The sequence below is a fragment of the Maniola hyperantus genome, chromosome 24 (genome assembly GCF_902806685.2).
Source record: "Maniola hyperantus chromosome 24, iAphHyp1.2, whole genome shotgun sequence".
In the NCBI taxonomy this organism is placed as follows: Eukaryota; Metazoa; Arthropoda; class Insecta; order Lepidoptera; family Nymphalidae; genus Maniola; species Maniola hyperantus.
Window position 1 is genome coordinate 2,661,749 of NC_048559.1, and position 18,192 is coordinate 2,679,940.

General features: G+C 38.6%; 1 protein-coding gene across 1 annotated transcript; it reads right to left on the bottom strand.

Moving 5' to 3' along the window:
• Positions 1 to 4,059: 4,059 nt before the first annotated feature.
• Vps16B (Vacuolar protein sorting 16B) lies at positions 4,060 to 15,131 on the bottom strand. The gene is made up of 11 exons (XM_034981347.2): positions 14,913 to 15,131; positions 14,059 to 14,203; positions 13,205 to 13,389; positions 12,193 to 12,329; positions 9,988 to 10,015; positions 8,953 to 9,103; positions 8,254 to 8,390; positions 7,426 to 7,515; positions 6,811 to 6,966; positions 5,540 to 5,665; positions 4,060 to 4,395 (listed from the first exon to the last, which is right to left on the bottom strand). The coding sequence occupies exons 1-11, from the start codon at positions 14,979 to 14,981 to the stop codon at positions 4,375 to 4,377; spliced, it is 1,245 nt and encodes a 414-aa protein (XP_034837238.1). The 5' UTR covers positions 14,982 to 15,131; the 3' UTR covers positions 4,060 to 4,374.
• Between the last annotated feature and the right edge of the window lie 3,061 nt (positions 15,132 to 18,192).

The following is an 18,192-nucleotide window of genomic DNA, read 5'->3' on the forward strand; positions in this document are numbered from 1 at the left end:
TATCTATTTTGGGATTAATTTATTACCATGTAGGTAGGTAGAGGTGCTTAGTTACATTATAAAATAATACCTAGGCCCTCACTGATCTAGGGGTTAGCTTATTCGGCTGAGAACAAAGGAAAAAATTGTGGCGCAGAACAAAGGCCACCTTCGCACTTGTTTAGTTCCATAGATCACCAATACATTTTGTCTTCACAGCGCAGCGTACCTACTGTCTGTGCGCACGGGGCGCTTGCTATATTATCAAGGCCCTAAACGTCTATGAACTTGTGTGATGATACATATACGGCAATTAATTTTTATAAGGGTCCTTACCCGAAGGGTTCCAGTTGGACCATATTATTATAAGCCTCCGATGTCCATCCGTGCGTCCGTCCGTCTGTCTGTCTGTGAAGCGGGCTGTAGGCTTTATCTCGAGAACCGTAATAGGCAGAGTTGAAATTTTCACAGAATGTGTATTTCTATAATTGCCGCTATAACAACAAATAACATTTCAAAATGGCTGCCATGAAAATTAAGATAAATTAAAAATTGTTATTTCTTATAAGATGGTACGGAACTCTTCGTGTACTAGTCAGACTAGCACTTGACAGATTGTTTATACTAATAAATAGATAGATCCTGATACTTCTACTACTACGATTATTCTACTACCTACTCTACTCTCTCTGTACTGTAGATCTATCAGGGTCTATCTAATCTATTTATCAGTCATTATGGATGGATAGCGATTATCGCACAGATAACATTTCCTAATACCATACCTACTAAAATATGATAAGTGGAAATGGGTTGCGCGATTTCCCCGTATTTACACCGATATTCGACCGCCCACGTTTAGTTATCTTTATTTGACAACTGATAAGGAATACCTGTATCTAACTATCTGTAATAATGGACGAAAATATGAAGTCATCTAGTCCAAAATACATTTTCATTATCAGACAGAAGTATTAGTAGACTAGTCGTATATAAGTGTCTTACGTATTTTTTTTAACTATTTGTTTAAGGATTATTAGTCATGTAAGTACCTAACCATCTATTATGTAAAAAATTTGAGTTGTAACAATTTATACCTACCTAGGCACTTTTATTTTGTGATCACTACTTACTAGGTAGTTTAATAAACTTTTTGAGTTGTGATGCTATTTATGTCACTTTATATTATTTAACTAGCTGATGCCCGCGACTTCGTTCGAGGTTCCTGTGGGCAATACTTGATTTTCCGGGATGAAAAGTAGCCTATATCACTTTCCCAGGTCTTTAACTATACCTACCCATGCACAAAATCGCGTCAATCCATTGCTTATCTTACACCCGTTGCGAGTGAAGGACAAACAAACACACTTGCACATTTATATGGATGTGCTTAGGTAAGTACACAAGTACTAGGTAGCGAATAGGTACTTCAAACTATTAAGGGATGATTTATGCTAGCACTAGGCCGTGCCACGAACGACGCGCGGACGAGGCACGGATGGATTCGGAACATCACGAACATTTTATATGAAGCAGTTTATGCTTCACCATGCAGTGTCCGTTCACGTTCGTCACACTGTGAAGCATTAAATGTTCGTGATGTTCTGAATCCGTGCCTCGTCCGCGCGTCACCCGTCACGTGCTGGTATAAATCATCCCTTAAGTTGTGACACCTTTTGAAAGATCTTACTTTTGAGTTTTGTGTCAGAAAGGTAGATACTACTGGAGGCATTCGGACTCAGAGTCATTCATTTTGTAAACCGAATGAATTGGAACCCACTATCCTTGGTAAAAAATACCAAGTCTTAACCACTAAGCCACTATGACTTAAATAAAATAATACTTATAACAATAAAAATTGTTAACAATTGGCAGTTTCTAAAAAAATAGACCTTAGGTACGTTTCAAGGAAAATTTTCTTGCTTGTCCATAAAAGACTACCTATTGTTATTTCCATTGAGGCATTAAGTGTGTCAATCGCTTTCAAGATCATTAGCTAAGGTCAGTCAGTTAGTCATCAAATATATTCCGACATGGAAGTACGTTTACGTATTAATTTGAATAAATAATCAATTAGAAAGTTGCCTTAGTAAAGTGAAATAGCAAGTGAATTAATAATTGTTTTTTTTAATTCTTACTATCGTACGGGCCAGGTATTAAAAGTTTATTATTTTACCTATAAACTAATGAGAAAACTGCTAAACACACGTTGAAATTGGTGTAAGCGGGGCTTGTTTTGAGTCAGTTCGAGCTCCCAAGTCCGATATGATGCTGCTCGAACCGACTAAGGACAAATAAGTTTCAAACTAGTCGGATATACACCGATAAAAACTTATTCGACCAACTTCTCATTACTGCTGTGTGTTCTGTGTTTTAATAATTGGTTTTTACACTAAATTTTCTATTTATTTTTAGTGAATTGTTCTCGGACCTCGCAACGCAAACAAAACGCAATTTATGAAAATTAAAGAAGAATTAAAGTTATCTGTGCTATAAGGTTCTGAAACATCAGGCCAAAATAAGAGAAGAGAAAAAAGATTAATTAAGCAAGTAATTTATGCTCGAAAATAGATTGGCATTGCTGTGAAAAAACAGAAGAGAAAAATAAGTGCCGTATAATTTCAGTATTCTCAATGCAAGAGTGAATACTGAATATAAACTCTTCTAGGCAAACTAGACCTCATCATTATTTATAAACAGGCCTTATAAGCGAAAAAGAAAGTAAAAATGTGTTGTTGCTGCGATTGTGGTTCGTGCGGCAAGGTGTTGAGGTGTCTGCTGTGCGTCACACTGGTGGTGTATCTTCTGAAGCTGTGTGGCGTCGAGGTGGACGACAACTGTTGCAACTGTGGCGACGAGAGTTGATCACTTGACGTTACCAAAGGGACACCCTACACATTCGTACAAAATATTGGATAAAGTGTCATAACTCAAAATCATTCACTCTACTCTCCGTTATAAACAACTTTTACGATGGAACCAATCTTTATATCCTGAAGAAAAATCCGCTGAATAAAATTACAACAGTAGCGACAAAAGATGATCAGTCACCGTTATCATATTAATATAATATCACTGCAGCTCCGAAATGACACATAAAAGTCAAATACATAAAAGCTATTCGAAAAAAGCGTTCTAATCCAAAATGAGTCACTTTACTCATTGCTTTAAACAACTTTTACTATCGTGTAAAAATCAACTTACAGTACGCGGCCGAAAGTAAAGAACCTTTGTAAAACCTTTGGAAGGAGATAGCAAATTTGTAGAGCACTGTCTCCGTCGTCGTTGAGACCGACAAAACGTTATATAGCTATGAGTGACAGAGACAACGCTCTACAAAGCCAAAATATCATTTTAAAGGCCGATGTCCATTAAAAGTATAAGAAAGAGCGTTATAACTCAAAATGATTCACTTTACTGTGCGTTATAGTTAAATAACTTTTACTGTGGCACCAAGATCAACAACTTTTAACCTTTATATTATTATCATAATTATGAATATAGATTGTAAGTAGCAATTTAACTAGATGTACCTAGTTAGATAGTTAGTATTTATTCTGTGGGATAAGATAAAAATATATGAATTAAATTACTATTACTTTTAAAAGTGGTTTTAACATACGAGTAAAGATTGTTTTACTATTCTTAGCGAAAAACAGTTCACAGTTCTGAGCACTAAGCCACCCTGGCGCAGTGGTAAGAACTGTTGTCTTATTAGTGAGAGGTCCCGGGTTAGATTCCCGGCAGGGGTTTGGAATTTTATAATTTCTAAACTGGTCAGATCTGGTGGGTAACTTCGTACGTGGCTAGTTACCACCCTACCGGCAAAGCCGTGCCGCGCGATTTAGCGTTCCGGTACGATGCCGTGTAGAAACCAAAGGGGGATGTAATCAAAAACTGGCATACCCCTTCCAAGTTAGCTCGCTTCCATCTTAGATTGCACAGGTGAGATTGCAGTCAAGGGCTAACTTGTATCTGAATAAATAAATAAATAAACCAGAACAAAATCTGAGCACCCCGACTAGCTTCCCGACAGAGAAGACTTCATAGGATCAGGGTGCTGAGGTCTCTTCTACCCTGTATAATCATAATCATAATCATAATTTTTTATTGCAATATAATTTTAATCAAAAAACGCTTATTTTAATCTATAATGAAAAGACCCGGCGAAACTTTGTGCAACCCGTGCAAAGCCGGGGCGGGTCGCTATTCAAATCCAAATGAATATTTTATGTATTTATTTTATGTAACTTAAATCTTACATAATTATTAACTAGATAAACAAGGTAAAAACAAACTAACTAAGAATTATACATCAAGTGCGATTTAAAACAGTAATGCGCCATCTATCGCAGATCAAGTTGTCGTTCTGTAATCTGTACCCTCTGTACCCGTTTAGTTCTTCCATTTTATTGACTGTAAAGAAAAATGACTATTTTATTATCTTCTCTACAACATGAAGGAGAAATAATTGGCAAAAACGATGACAGGTTATAGTACTGATGGTTACTGATATTATGATACCACAAAAAAAAAACGCGTACAAAATAAAAAAAATCCGGTTTTGTTCACGGTAAATAAAACATCTGACTGACGCTAGAGGTCAACGAACGTTGCTAAAGTAGGAGTCAATGCCGGGGCATTGACCCGAGTTTTGCACGCTATACGTGTAACCAGAACGCTAGCAAAAACTTAGCGTTATTGTTATACTATCTAAACACAATCCAATACCAATAACCATTTGCCTCATTTTGTAGTTATTATAGTGATTTAGTATTTTTCAAACCCGCAATGTATAGCGTGCAAAACTGGGGTCAATGCGCCCCACCTACGATGCGGCATTGACTCCGAGTAGCCTACTTACGCAACGTTCGTTGACCTCTAGCGTTAGTCAGATGTTTTATTCGCAATATAATTATCGTGAACTTTTACATAATATGGGATATTTTTTTTCGCTTTTTTCTGTGGCATCGTATCATTAATCCTAGTTTCTCCTTTCACCAAAGGTTGCCTGGTAGAGATTGCTGTGAGCAATATGGATGAAATATCTGAAATAAAATAAATAATAATAATAATAATAATAAATAAATAATATATAATATATATAAATAAATAATAATAATAAATAAAATGTATGTATGTAATGTTTATGTAGGTTTATTTATTTTTATGTATGTAAGTATATTCTATTTCTTTTGGCTGTTATATATATTTATCTTGTACACGGGCGTGAGAGTAGATATATCGAGATAATAATAATAATAACAATAAGGCCGCCTTTGCATACAATTATTTTTTAGTTTTAGTTTCTTTGTTTTTGTCATGTTATGTAATATTTTTTGTGTGCAATAAAGTATTTCTATCTATCTATTTATTAATCATCAGTACTATCACCTGTCTTCGTTTTTGCTAGCGTTCTACCCAACAGGGCGTAACCAGAACGCTTCATGCATGAAAGTCTAAATATATTTAGACTCTCATGCATGCATGTTCCCTCACGATGTTTTCTACCGTCAGATGGCTGCCGTGGCCGAAATTCGGTAAAAAGAACATAACTCACCGAATCTCGGATGGTGTTCTCGGCTAGTATGTACTCTTCGGACTGCGCGTTCAAAGTCATCTTATAGTTCGTAAGACTAGTCCTGTCCTTCTGCTTCGCCAGAGTTTCTATCACTACAGAATGGACCTGCCAAAAATATTTAGATTAGATTAGATTTATTTATTTGCTTTCATGTACATTTACATTAATTGATGGTGGGTGCTTAAAGCTAAATATAAGCAGTACATGAGACCCTGTTAGGGTATTGCAAATACAAATTTTAGGTACTTTACAATAAAATGATAAATATTAAAGATACAATAAAAGGTTACAATTTAGAATACAATAAGAATAGGATTAAAATTATTAAATTATTATTACTACATATTAAATATTATTCATTTGCATGCTTATACATATATTATATTATGAGAATGTAGACTAGATTTTTTTTATAAAGCAAGATTAGTTCAAAATAAAAATAAGGACAAAGTAAAATAGTATTAAATAATTGCTGTCATGGTCTGATTCTTGATCTGTCAACGTTTTTAATATCATTTTACGATGCTTAATAATCTTTCTCTTTAATCTTTGACTTTAAGATTGAGTTAAAACGAGACAGATTTATATGAGAGATATAGCTCTGTCTCGTTTTAACTCTGTCTTAAGTCTAAGCAAAGTTAGAGTGCGCTCTATACATCTCACCCTTAGTCTCGTGACGCAGGTGTTTGGTTATTTCTCAGTTATTGTTTGAAAAACAAAATTTATAATACCTCGCAGTCTATCCAGTTAATTAGTTTATTAATACCTATAAAAATGCTATTATTTCGCGAATTCTGAAAAAAATTACATTCTGTCCTTTTCTAGTCTTTTTGTTGATTCTATCCCTTTGATAAATCTATTAAATACAAAAATTACATTGGGTGGGATATAAAAAATAGGGTTACCACCTGAAGTTCGATTTTACCCCAAACTACCCTTATATGGCTTGGAGATTGTTCTCCTGTGGCTCGGAGATTGTGCTTATGTAGCTTGGAGATTAATCTCAGGTGGCTCGGAGAATGTACTCATGTGGCTTGGAGATTGTTCTCATGTGGCTTGGAGATTGTCCTTATGGGGCTTGGAGATTGTTCTCAGGTGGCTTGGAGATTGTTCTTATGTGGCTCGGAGATTGTCCTTATGTGGCTTGGAGATTGTTCTCATGTGGCTCGGAGATTGTCCTTATGTGGCTTGGAGATTGTTCTCAGGTGGTTTGGAGATTGGGTGTACTCTTGGTTATCCTGTGTCCTTACCTTGTATTTTTGCGCCAGCCGCAGCCGGTCGTCTGCACTGGGCAGTTTGTGGAGGCATGTGGCCAACATTTGCTTGCTGGCCGCCAACTCGCTGAGCCTCGCTAGCAATGTTTCCATTGGTATGTTGGAAGACACGGTTGTACGACCGAGCCAATCCTGGAGAAGCATTCAAAATCAAAATTTATTTATTTCATTGAGCTGTGATAAGCCTAGTGGTTAGGACATCCGCCTTCTAATCGGAGGTCGGGGGTTCAATCCCGGGTACGCACCTCTAACTTTTCGGAGTTATGTGCGTTTTAAGTAATTAAATATCACTTGCTTTAACGGTGAAGGAAAACATCGTGAGGAAACCGGCATGCCTGAGAGTTCCCCATAATATTCTCAAAGGTGTGTGAAGTCTACCAATCCGCACATGGACAGCATGGCGAGTGTTGGCCACTATGGCCAAACTCTTTTTACTCTGAGAGGAGACCCGTGTTCTTTAGTGAGCCGGCGATGGGTTGATCATGATGATGATGATGATGAATATCAATATTTCTATTAATATTAATTAGTCGAACTACTTACTATAAACTAATAGGTTAAACTACTTAAATAGGAATAGGTTAAACTTACTTTTTTGGTGAACATAGATTCAACAATATCCCATTTGTTGGAGTTGCCATGTACATTGAGGACCACCCAATCATATTGTACTGGAGGTACCTGCAGGTACAAGAAAATAATATTAAAAAAAAGATAACGTACATTTTTAGAGCCTCGATAGCTCAACGGTTAAAGGAGCGGACTGAAAACCGAAAGGTCGCCGGTTCAAATCCCACCCGTTGCACTATTGTCGTACCTACTCCTAGCACAAGCTTTACGCTTAATTGGAATTAATTGGAGGGGAAGGAATATTAATCAGCAATTAACTTTATAAATGGTAATATTTGAAAAAAAAACCCCCTTTAAAGAAAAACTAAATTGTTGTTGACTTACCCAAATAATGGTTGTTGGCACAGCAAAAACGACGATATTTTGTGACATCATGACGGCAACATTGTGTAATGTGTAGTCCACATCGACACGATTGGGTTGTTTAGGAACAGAAAAGACTAATAGATTGTTGTCGTCACACCCACTTGGTGTCGTGAGCGGAGACATCCTGTTGCCAGCGCCCTCGTATCAGTGTTGCTGTTGTTGATGAACAATAAATCCGCATTGTTGTCAGCTCACCCACCTGTTGTCGTTCGCACAGCGTGAGCGGCGACATCATGTTGCCAGCGCCCTCGTGCCAATGGTACTGTTGTTTATGAATAAAAAGGACTATAGATTGTTGTCAGCTCTCCTACTTGTTGTCGTTGGCGCAGTGTGAGCGGCGACATCATGTTGCCAGCGCCTTCGTGCCAATGTTACTGTTGTATATGAATAAAAAGGAATATAGACTGTTGTCGTCTCACCCACCTGTTGTCGTTGGCACAGCGTGAGCGGCGACATCATGTTGCCAGCGCCCTCGTGCCAGTGTTGCGCACAACAATATGCCAGACAGTGCAGGGTAGAATTGTTGTTTAGTTCCAGTCTGTTGGCGCATTTTTGCCATTCTGCATCAAGATATTTTGTTCATCAGAGACTTTGAGAATGGGCGGGGAAAGTAGATGGCTGAGGAAGACTGAGGATGTCTGAGTATGATGCGCTCAATAGAGAAGGCCGTCTGGTGGGAGGCTTTGGCCGTGCCTTGTTGTCGCCCTACCGGTAAACACGTGCCGACAAGCGATTTAGCGTTCCGGTACGATGCCGTGTAGAAACCAAAGGGGAACACCCTTTCCAGGTTAGCCCGCTTCCTTCTTAGACTGCATCATCATAAGTGATAGCCACCACCTCACCTGGTGGTAAGCCACCAGGTGGGATTGCAGTCAAGGGCTAACCTTATAGGATCCTCGCACCGGACGACGCAGTGTTGGAAGACCCCTCCACTAGGTGGACGGACGACATCAGACGAGTCGCAGGGAGCCGCTGGATTCAGGCGGCGCAAGACCGTGGCGTGTGGAACTCCCTACAAGACCTATGCACAGCAGTGGACGTCTATCGGTTGTTGATGATGATGATGAAACCGCAGTTGGGTTTTTTTTAAACTTTTCAATTATATACGTCTTTTAAACTTACCTAACAATTTAACATAGTCTGCCACCATTTTGGCCTGGTGGGCGTCCACGCCGGGTTGGTTGAAATAATTTGCCAGTAAATTATTCAATTTTCTCAGCAACGCATCCACACTGTTACCTTGGGTTTTGATTATATGTTGAAATTGGTACATCTAAAATTCAATATTAATAAATTTTACACATAAACATGTTCTTTAGCACTTAATTAACTAATTTTGTTAACAAACTAGCTGATGACTTCGTCCGCGTGGAATTAGTTTTTTAAAAATCCCGTGGGAACTCTTTGATTTTCCGGGATCAAAAGTAGCCTATGTCACTCTCCAGGTCTTTATCTATACCCATGCAAAAAATACGTCAATCCGTTGCACCGCTGCGACGTGATTGAAGGACAGACTAACAAACCAACAAACAAACACACTTTCGCATTTATAATAAGGGTACTGATTCATATAAATAATTAATTTTTAAAAATCAGTTTTATTCTTATTATTTTAGATACTGACTGACTGACTGATCTATCAACACACAGCTCAAACTGCTGGAAGCATCGGGCTGAAATTTGGCATGCGATAGCTATTATGACGTAGACATCCGCTAAGAAAGGATTTTTGAAATCTAAAGGGCTAATAGAATAGGGGGTTTGAAATTTGTGTAGTCCATGCGGACGAAAACGCGGGCATAAGCTAGTACCTAGTAAATAAGATTAATAACTAAATTTTTTAATCAGCATTGTTTTAGAAATATAATAATCTTTAATCTATATATATATAAAAGGAAAAGGTGACTGACTGAATGACTGACTGATTGACTGACTGATCTATCAACGCACAGCTCAAACTACTGGACGGATCGGGCTGAAATTTGGCATGCAGATAGCTATTATGACGTAGGCATCCGCTAAGAAAGGATTTTTGAAAATTCAACTCCTAAGGGGGTGAAATAGGGTTTTGAAATTTTGTAGTCCACGCGGACGAAGTCGCGAGCATAAGCTAGTATTAATATAAAATAGTTTTCAAGAGTCGGAAAAAATATTTACCGCGGCATCTGGACTCCTTCCGAGCATTCTAAAAAATATATTAAAAAATTATGAAATGCTTCTTCTCTACATAGTATAAAATAAAGTCTCTTCCCGCTGTCTGTACTCTGTATGTATGAACGCGTAGATCTTTTAAACTACGCAAACGGATTTTAATGCGGTTTTCACCAACAGATAGAATGATTCAAGAGGAAGGTTAATAGGTATAATTTAATATTGGTTTGTGTTAATTTGTTGAAATATGACGAAAATCATTTGAACAAAATGTCGGAAGAAATCAAGCTTCCATCGAAAGTTAACAAATATTAGGCGTAAAAAACGAGACGGAGGCGGCGCGGCGGTGGTTGCATTTATAATATTAGTATGGAAGTGACACTACATTAAGTGTCTGTCTACATTGCCACCCATGCGAAGCCGGGGCGGGTCGCTAGTTCTCGATATTTTTTTTTTATTTTTTATTCAGATACAAGTTAGCCCTTGACTGCAATCTCACCTGGTGGTAAGTGATGATGCAGTCTAAGATGATAGCGGGCTAACCTGGAAGGGGTATGAAACCAGAACCAGAAACAAAGAGGAGTTGGCCTAAGCAACTGTGCACTGTGATTTTCAACTAGGTCCTGACGTCATCACTGTGGGCGGGGCCTTAGTTAGTATGCTGTCTGCGTTCGTCAGGTTCACATATATTGAGACTCGTATTATCGGTGTGTTTTCGCGTTTTTAAGAACAAAAGGATGAAGTGTTGTGTTTTATCGTGTCAAAGTTATTCAGACAGACGTTCTGATGCTATGAATGGTATCACATTTCATTTGTAAGTAATTTTATACGTAATTATTAAAATAGTTCTAGATTATTGACATCTAGTGTGAGATAGCTGAACTATGTAGTGACATCAATATATCGATGTTAGGTCGCTAAGCGAGTAGTTTTGCTACTAACCCGCAGATGGAAAATTGAGAAGTGGGCGGCGTTCCACAACCCCTCACCCCGCAAAATGTCACTCGATATTTCATAGGGAAATCTTAAGGTGACGCAGGACGCTCGACCGAAATTGGCAGCGCACGTGGGTAACATGTTTGCTTTTCACTTGACATTGTATGAGAAAGTTGAGAGGCACGATGATTTTCACCGAAATCAAGCGCGCGAAAAGGGTTCAGGAAAAGTATTTTTGAGAAAAAACTGCTGAATTTATGTTTGCAAAGTAAAATTATTTCAACTAATGAATAAATAAACTACGTCTAATGATAAATTGTTTTAGAATTTTCATATCCCTAATCTTATTTATTTACGCCCAAAGTTGTCATTAATTTAGTGTTAAAAATAGGAATCTTTTGAGCCTCGTAACTTTTAAATCAATACTTTTTTCAATATTTTATATATCAATAAACCTAGATAATGACGAGATAAATCGATATAATTCTTAGTTTTGTGTGTACAATATCGAATATTGTTGTAATTTCCCTCCTACGTTTGTATGAAGAAAGCACCGAACTGAGTCCCCTTAATACAACATCTCCTCTTTGTTTCTGCTCTATGGGTATGGCAGTTTTTTTTTTTTTATTAAACCCATACCCCTTTGGTTTTTACACGGCATCGTACCGGAACGCTAAATCGCTTGGCAGCACGGCTTTGCCGGTAAGGTGGTAACTAGCCACGGCCGAAGCCTCCCACCAGACCAGACCAGAAATTTAGAAATTATAAAATTCCAAACCCCTGCCAGGAATCGAACCCGGGACCTCCCACTATTATTCCTACTAATATTATAATCTAGGTGTTTGATGGTGTCCGTAACATCCCGGGCAAGTTGAGGTTAGGACCTGTCTATGTGTAGAAGTACCAAAAAACTAAAACCCACTTAGACAACCGCTATGAAAGGATTTCTGAAAATTCAACCTCTAAGGGGGTGAAATAGGGGTTTGAAATTTGTGTAGTAGACGCGGACGAAGTCGGAACCATAAGCTTTTTACATTTTTCAAAAGTCCCGCGGTACAAAAAGTAGCCTATTTGTTAATCCAGGGTCAGGGTCAGGGTAATTTGTAGGTCCAGGTTAATCTATCCCGATTCCAAATTTTATCCAAATCCGTTCAGCCGTTTTTGCGTGATTGAGTAACAAATATCCAAACATCCATACATCCACACTTTCACATTTTTATAATATTATGAGAAATTAGGATTAGGATTAGGATGCAATACCTAGTATGTACTTACGTCAATAAATCTGTGAGTTCAGCCACTTTTCCCTCAGACTGCAGAAAGCTAATGTAGTGGTTTAACGCTAGAGGGCGCGCCGAAAGCAACTCGTATACCAACTTTTTGTTCAAAGTTTGGATTAAGAATAGGACCACCTGAAAAATTGTATAAAACTACAAATAATTTATATAAAAATTCAATAATTCACTTTTAATATTTTTTAGGGTTCCATACTTCAAAAGGAAAAACGAACCCTTATAGGATCACTTTGTTGTCTGTCTGTCTGCCGTGTCATTGCCCTGTCGTTGTCTTGTCGTTGCCGTGCCGTCATCTTGTTGTTTCCGTGTCATTACTGTGTGGTCGCCGTGTCGTTGTCTTGTCGTCGCCGTGTAGTTGTCGAGTCGTTTTCTATGTTGTCTACGGTCGATTCCTAGATCACTAACATTGTGATAGAGTCAAAATCTCTTAGTTAATTGAATTTTGTATGTTGTACTATAGTGATTGGTATATTATGATTAGTTTATTGAAAGGATCTGAGAACCACCACATAACCAGAAAACTCCTACCTACCTATGAATAATAGTGGAGGGGAAAGGGGTCACTACCCTCAGCATTGAGAAACACAGTGAAGAGTAATGAGTTTGAAAAATTTCTTCTACAATACTCAATACTATTATTTAATTATTTTTGTGACTAAATATATAATGTGACTAATTTTAACAATGTACACGTTGTTAGGTATATCATAACATATTGCATGCTAATAGGCAGAATTTGGCTGTACCTTTTTACTTTGTAACATCTCCACTGTTTACCCATATTCACAATAAAGAAGTTTGTATTGTATTGTATTGTATTGCTCTATATTGTCTATCAAATCTTTGACAAGAGCAACCGCCGAGTTTCTTGCTGGTTCTTCTCGGTAGGAAAGGCATTCCGAACCAGTGGTAGATGCCTCTAACGATTCAAAAATACTCGTAAGAGTTTTATTGAATAAAAAATATTTTTATTTCATTTTATTTTTACTCACAGTTATTATTGCGTTTCCATCGCCGACAGCGACCGCGCCATCGAGTAGTTCAGTCTTTCTCTTCAGACTCCTGTGACAGCGGAGAGAAACACTCCGCCCCAACACCAATCTCTTTAGTGTCACCGCCACGGTTTGCTCAGGCTCTGTTCTGTCATTTGGGTCTTTTCCAGACTGTGCGAGGACAACTGAAATCAATGAATCAAACAGGTTTTTTTAAAATTCACATAATTTGTTTGTTTTAAGTACCTTAATTAAATCTATTCTATCTAAATATAATAACCGGCCAAGGGTTCCGTACTACAGTTGTATTTTTTTGACATTTTGCACGATAATTCAAAAACATAATAAAAAAAAATAAAAATCTGTTTTAGAATGCACAGGTGAAGACCTTTCATATGATACCCCCACTTGATATAGCTATCTTATTACGAAAATTGAAAATACTAATTATTAGTTCATGACCACAATTTAAATTTTTTTTGAGTGATGTAACCACAAATTCACAGTTTTCAAATTTTTTCCCGAATGTGTGCTATAAGACCTACCTATTTACCAAATTTCTTGATTCTAGGTCAACGGGAAGTACTTACGCTGTAGGTTTCTTGACAGACAGATAGACAGACAAGCAACAAACTGATTCTATAATGGTTCTGTTTTTCCTTTTGAGGTGCGGAACCCTAAAAAGGAAAGACTGATTGACTGACTGATCTATCAACACACAACTCAAAGTACTGAATGGATCGGGCTAAAATTTGGCATGCAGATAGCTATTATGACGTAGACATCAGCTAAGAAAGAATTTTTGAAAACGGAACTCTAAAAATGAGGAATGTTGCAGGAGAATATACACTTACTCAAGTCCAAAACCTTAGGTGACACCAAACTGGACAGCGGTAGGAGTTGTGTCTTGGCATTGCTGATGGCTGAACTGAACAGACTTTCATCTTTCTGTCCAGGGTATGACTTCTGACCTATTGCCAAAATTTCTTGTGGTGACAACTGGAAGAAATCTTGTTATTTATACTATCCTAGTAACTGACCTACAGTATGCGACAGGTTGAGATGGCAATCGGGGTGGGAACACTCTGCACACCTGCACAGCCCCCACACTAAGCCGGTATGGGTGAGCGCAAGTAACGTGCGGGTGTGTAGGGCATCTCCCAGCCTCATAACTTGCTTGCCATCTCAACCTGTCACATACTACATAATTTCATAAGCTAGTCACTAGTAGGATATGTGGATCAAGCTTAGTTGTTCTACCAGATGAGGAGGCTTTGAGATCCAATGGCCGGCCCACTAGTGAACATGGACCTCCTCTCAGAATGAGAACGGTTTACCCCATAGTCTGTCACACTAGCCCAGTGCAGATTGGCAGACTTCACACACCTTTGAGAACATTTTGGAGAAATTTTGAAAAAAGAAAAAAAAAAAGTAATTGCTTAAAACCCACATAACTCCATTATTAGCAAGCTGAATTGGCAGTGAGCAGGTCATGTCTGTCACAGAACGAACGGCCGATGAGGCAGACGTGTTCTGGAGTAGAGTCTAGATACCTCCAGCCGGCTGGACCGATGACCAAAAGAAGGCGGCGGGAAGCGGGTGGATGAGGAAGACAGAGAACCGTGTTTGGTAGCACGCTATTGAAAAGGCCTCAGTGGACGCACCTACAAGCTGACGGAATTGAATGGAAAATTATTAAAAAACTTACCACATCGTCATCGAAGCTAAAGGCTTTCGCCTTAGTTTCACTGGTGTTCCAGTAATCATCATCATCCATGTTCAGAGAACTTTTATTTTATTTCACTCACAAAACTAGTTATAAGTACCTATTTAGGGGAATTTGGTTTATACATATTTACTTCACAGATTTGATTTATTTACTTACTTCGAAATGTAAGCAAAGTACTTCTTGCGAAGTACTTTGCTTACGGGTTATAGTATACAAAACAAAAATTTCGAAAAGGAAGTTTTGGAAGTGTCAATCACAGAGTACAAACTATTCAATTATCCAGTGTGACCAGATTTAAATTGCTGATCCTGCTAGCTGCTGGACAAAAAACTGTTAAAACTCATTACAACCATTTTGACAATATGCTGTTTGTGTTTTGTAGGAAAAATTAAAATAAAGTCTCTCAACTAATTGTTTCTATTTATTTACTGTTAAATCCATGAAAAAAATACATTTTTGCTTTAATGTTTACTAAGTAGGTAAATAGTCAGTAGATTAGTAACTGTGAATTTTTCTAACCTGTGACAAAATCTGCTAAGCCCTAAATTAGGGGTCATATTATATTCTTCTAAAATCGCACGATCCTGCTGAATCTGGTCACCCTGTAACTGTCATCCCACAGCTGACAGTTTGACGCTGACAGTGACAGACCGACCTAGACAGATCTTTTACTTTTTTTCAACGGGATCTGGACTCCAGCACTTTAGGGTAAAGTAAACTGGCAGGGGGCTGCCACGACACTTGTGTCTGCAAATGCGTGACGTGATTTTTAATACTATTCCGAAGAAAATATTAAAAAAAACTAGCTTATACTCGCGACTTCGTGCGCGTAGACTACACAAATTTCAAACCCAGGGGTTGAATTTTCAAAAATCCTTATCTTAGCGGATGCGTATGTCCCGCAAATTGCTAATGCGCGTGGCCGCGATTTTAGTGACGTCAGGTCTAGACTGAAGTTTCGAGCTCATGGTATATTTTTATATCGGCTGACATCAAAATGACGTCATTTCGATTTTAATGAGACATGGTTCCGGGCAATAGCAATTAACAATAGCATTAGCTATCTGCATGTTTTCCAGCCCGATCCGTCCAGTAGTTTGAGCTGTGGTCTGTGCGTTGGCAGATCAGTCAGTCAGTCAGCTTTTCCTTTTATATAGGTAGGTAACTACCTACTTAGATAGATTAGACTTTATATTTAGGTACTTTTGTGCTTTTAGACGCAAGATGTTCACACCTTTATTACCTGTTATCTCCCAAAGCCACCACGATCCAAACAAACAAACGTTCTTCCCATACGCAGAGAAACTTTCAGCTTTTATAAAATAACGAAGGTCTGGCACGCGCTGGCTCTCCCTCTATAAATAAATCACAATTATCATTATATTATTCATTCATAGGCTTAACAATTAAGTAAAATCACAAATTACCTATGTGATTAATAGCTAAGGCGTAGTTTGGTAACAAATGACAGATTAACACACATACCTTCCAACAAGATATACATAAGGTAATGCCCGCGACTTCGTTCGCGTGGATCTAGGTTTTGAAAATCTTTTAGGGGCTAGTCTCCGGAAGTAATTAATGAACCGATTCTTTCACTGATAAATAGCCCCCGAGTGCTAGGCAGGTATCCATACTAATATTTTAAATGCGAAAGTGTGTCGGTCTGTCTGCTACGAGTAGCTTTTCACGGCCCAACAGTTAACTGATTTTTATGAAATTTGGTACAGAGCTAGCTTACATCCCAAGGACATAATATCTTATATATCTTATATCTTAATATTATAAAAGGAAAAGGTGACTGACTGACTGACTGATCTATCAACGCACAGCTCAAACTACTGGACGGATCGGGCTGAAATTTGGCATGCAGATAGCTATTATGACGTAGGCATCCGCTAAGAAAGGATTTTTGAAAATTCAACCCCTAAGGGGGGGAAATAGGGGTTTGAAAGTGTAGTCCACGCGGACGAAGTCGCGAGCATAAGCTAGTAGGGCAGTCATATTATATATTCTGTGCCACAGTTCGCGAATACGCCTGGCGGAGTTCAATGTGTGAAAGTAAATGATAGCCTTGTGGTTAGGACGTCCGCCTTCTAATCGGAGGTCGGGGGTTCGATCCCGGGCACGATCACCTCTAACTTTTCGGAGTTATGTGCGTTTTAATTAATTAAATATCACTTGCTTTAACGGTGAAGGAAAACAACGTGAGGAAACCTGCATGCCTGAAAAGTTCTACATAATGTTCTCAAAGGTGTCTGACGTCTCTCAATCCGCACACGGCCAGCGTTGTAGACTATGGCCAAAACTCTGAGAGGATACCCGTGCTCTGTAGTGAGCCGGCGATGGGTTGATCATGATGAAGTAAATGCCACCATTCAGCTAAAATTACGATTGCATGCAAAGTGATTTGTTTCCTCGTTTCTACGTACAACTGAGTACACAGAGAAGGCTCCGCAAAGACGTTTGAATAAAAAACTACCTTGGTACGATGCAAAAAGTGTAATTCAGCTCGTACAGCTCTACACGAGTAGATATATCTACTCATGTGACGGTCTAAAATTGAACAAACGAATTTCTATTGCGACTCTCTCGCATTGAACTATTATGTACCTACCTTACTAACTCTCTCGAGTCTCGAGAATCGAACGCCAGAGCCATCAAAGCACGAAGGATCGTGCCATTTATGAGCACACATGCCCAAATGAGCGTGGACTGGTTTGACGCGTTAACGACATCTAGTATTTCTATAGAAGGCTTGGTCACACAAAAAGACGGAAGCTACCTACATACGCGCGGCGGGATGCACAATGAACGATTTGTAATACCTCATGTATTTGTAAATTGATCTCATGAAAAGAGCAACCGCCGAGTTTCTTGCAGGTTCTTCTCGGTAGGAACGGCATTCCGAACCAGTGGTAAATTAAACTTGTTGACGATTCAAAAGCACTTGTAAAAGTTTATTTGAATAAAAATATATTCTATTCTATAATAATCGTCTTCGCGGTCTTGCACGCCGCCATCCAGCGGCTCCCTGCGACTCTTGATACCAACACCAACTGGGTAGGTATGGGTCTGTACACCAAGTGGGTAGTTTGCCAACATTGCGCTTACCGTTGCGAGGTCGCCACACCAGCACTTTGGGACCCCAAAGTCTATCAATAAAATAATCGAACTAAGTATATTCCGCGACAGGTTGAGATAGCAATCGGGGTATGAGGCGGGGAGGACGCGCCGCACACCGCCCGTCACCTGTGCT

Coding starts and splice junctions, on each gene's coding strand:
- Vps16B (XM_034981347.2), bottom strand. CDS start 14,981: ATGGATGATGATGATTACTGGAACACCAGTGAAACTAAGGCGAAAGCC. Junction 6,967..7,425: donor AATCTATGTTCACCAAAAAA/GTAAGTTTAACC, acceptor ATGCTTCTCCAG/GATTGGCTCGGTCGTACAAC. Junction 5,666..6,810: donor GGCTGGCGCAAAAATACAAG/GTAAGGACACAG, acceptor TATTTTTGGCAG/GTCCATTCTGTAGTGATAGA.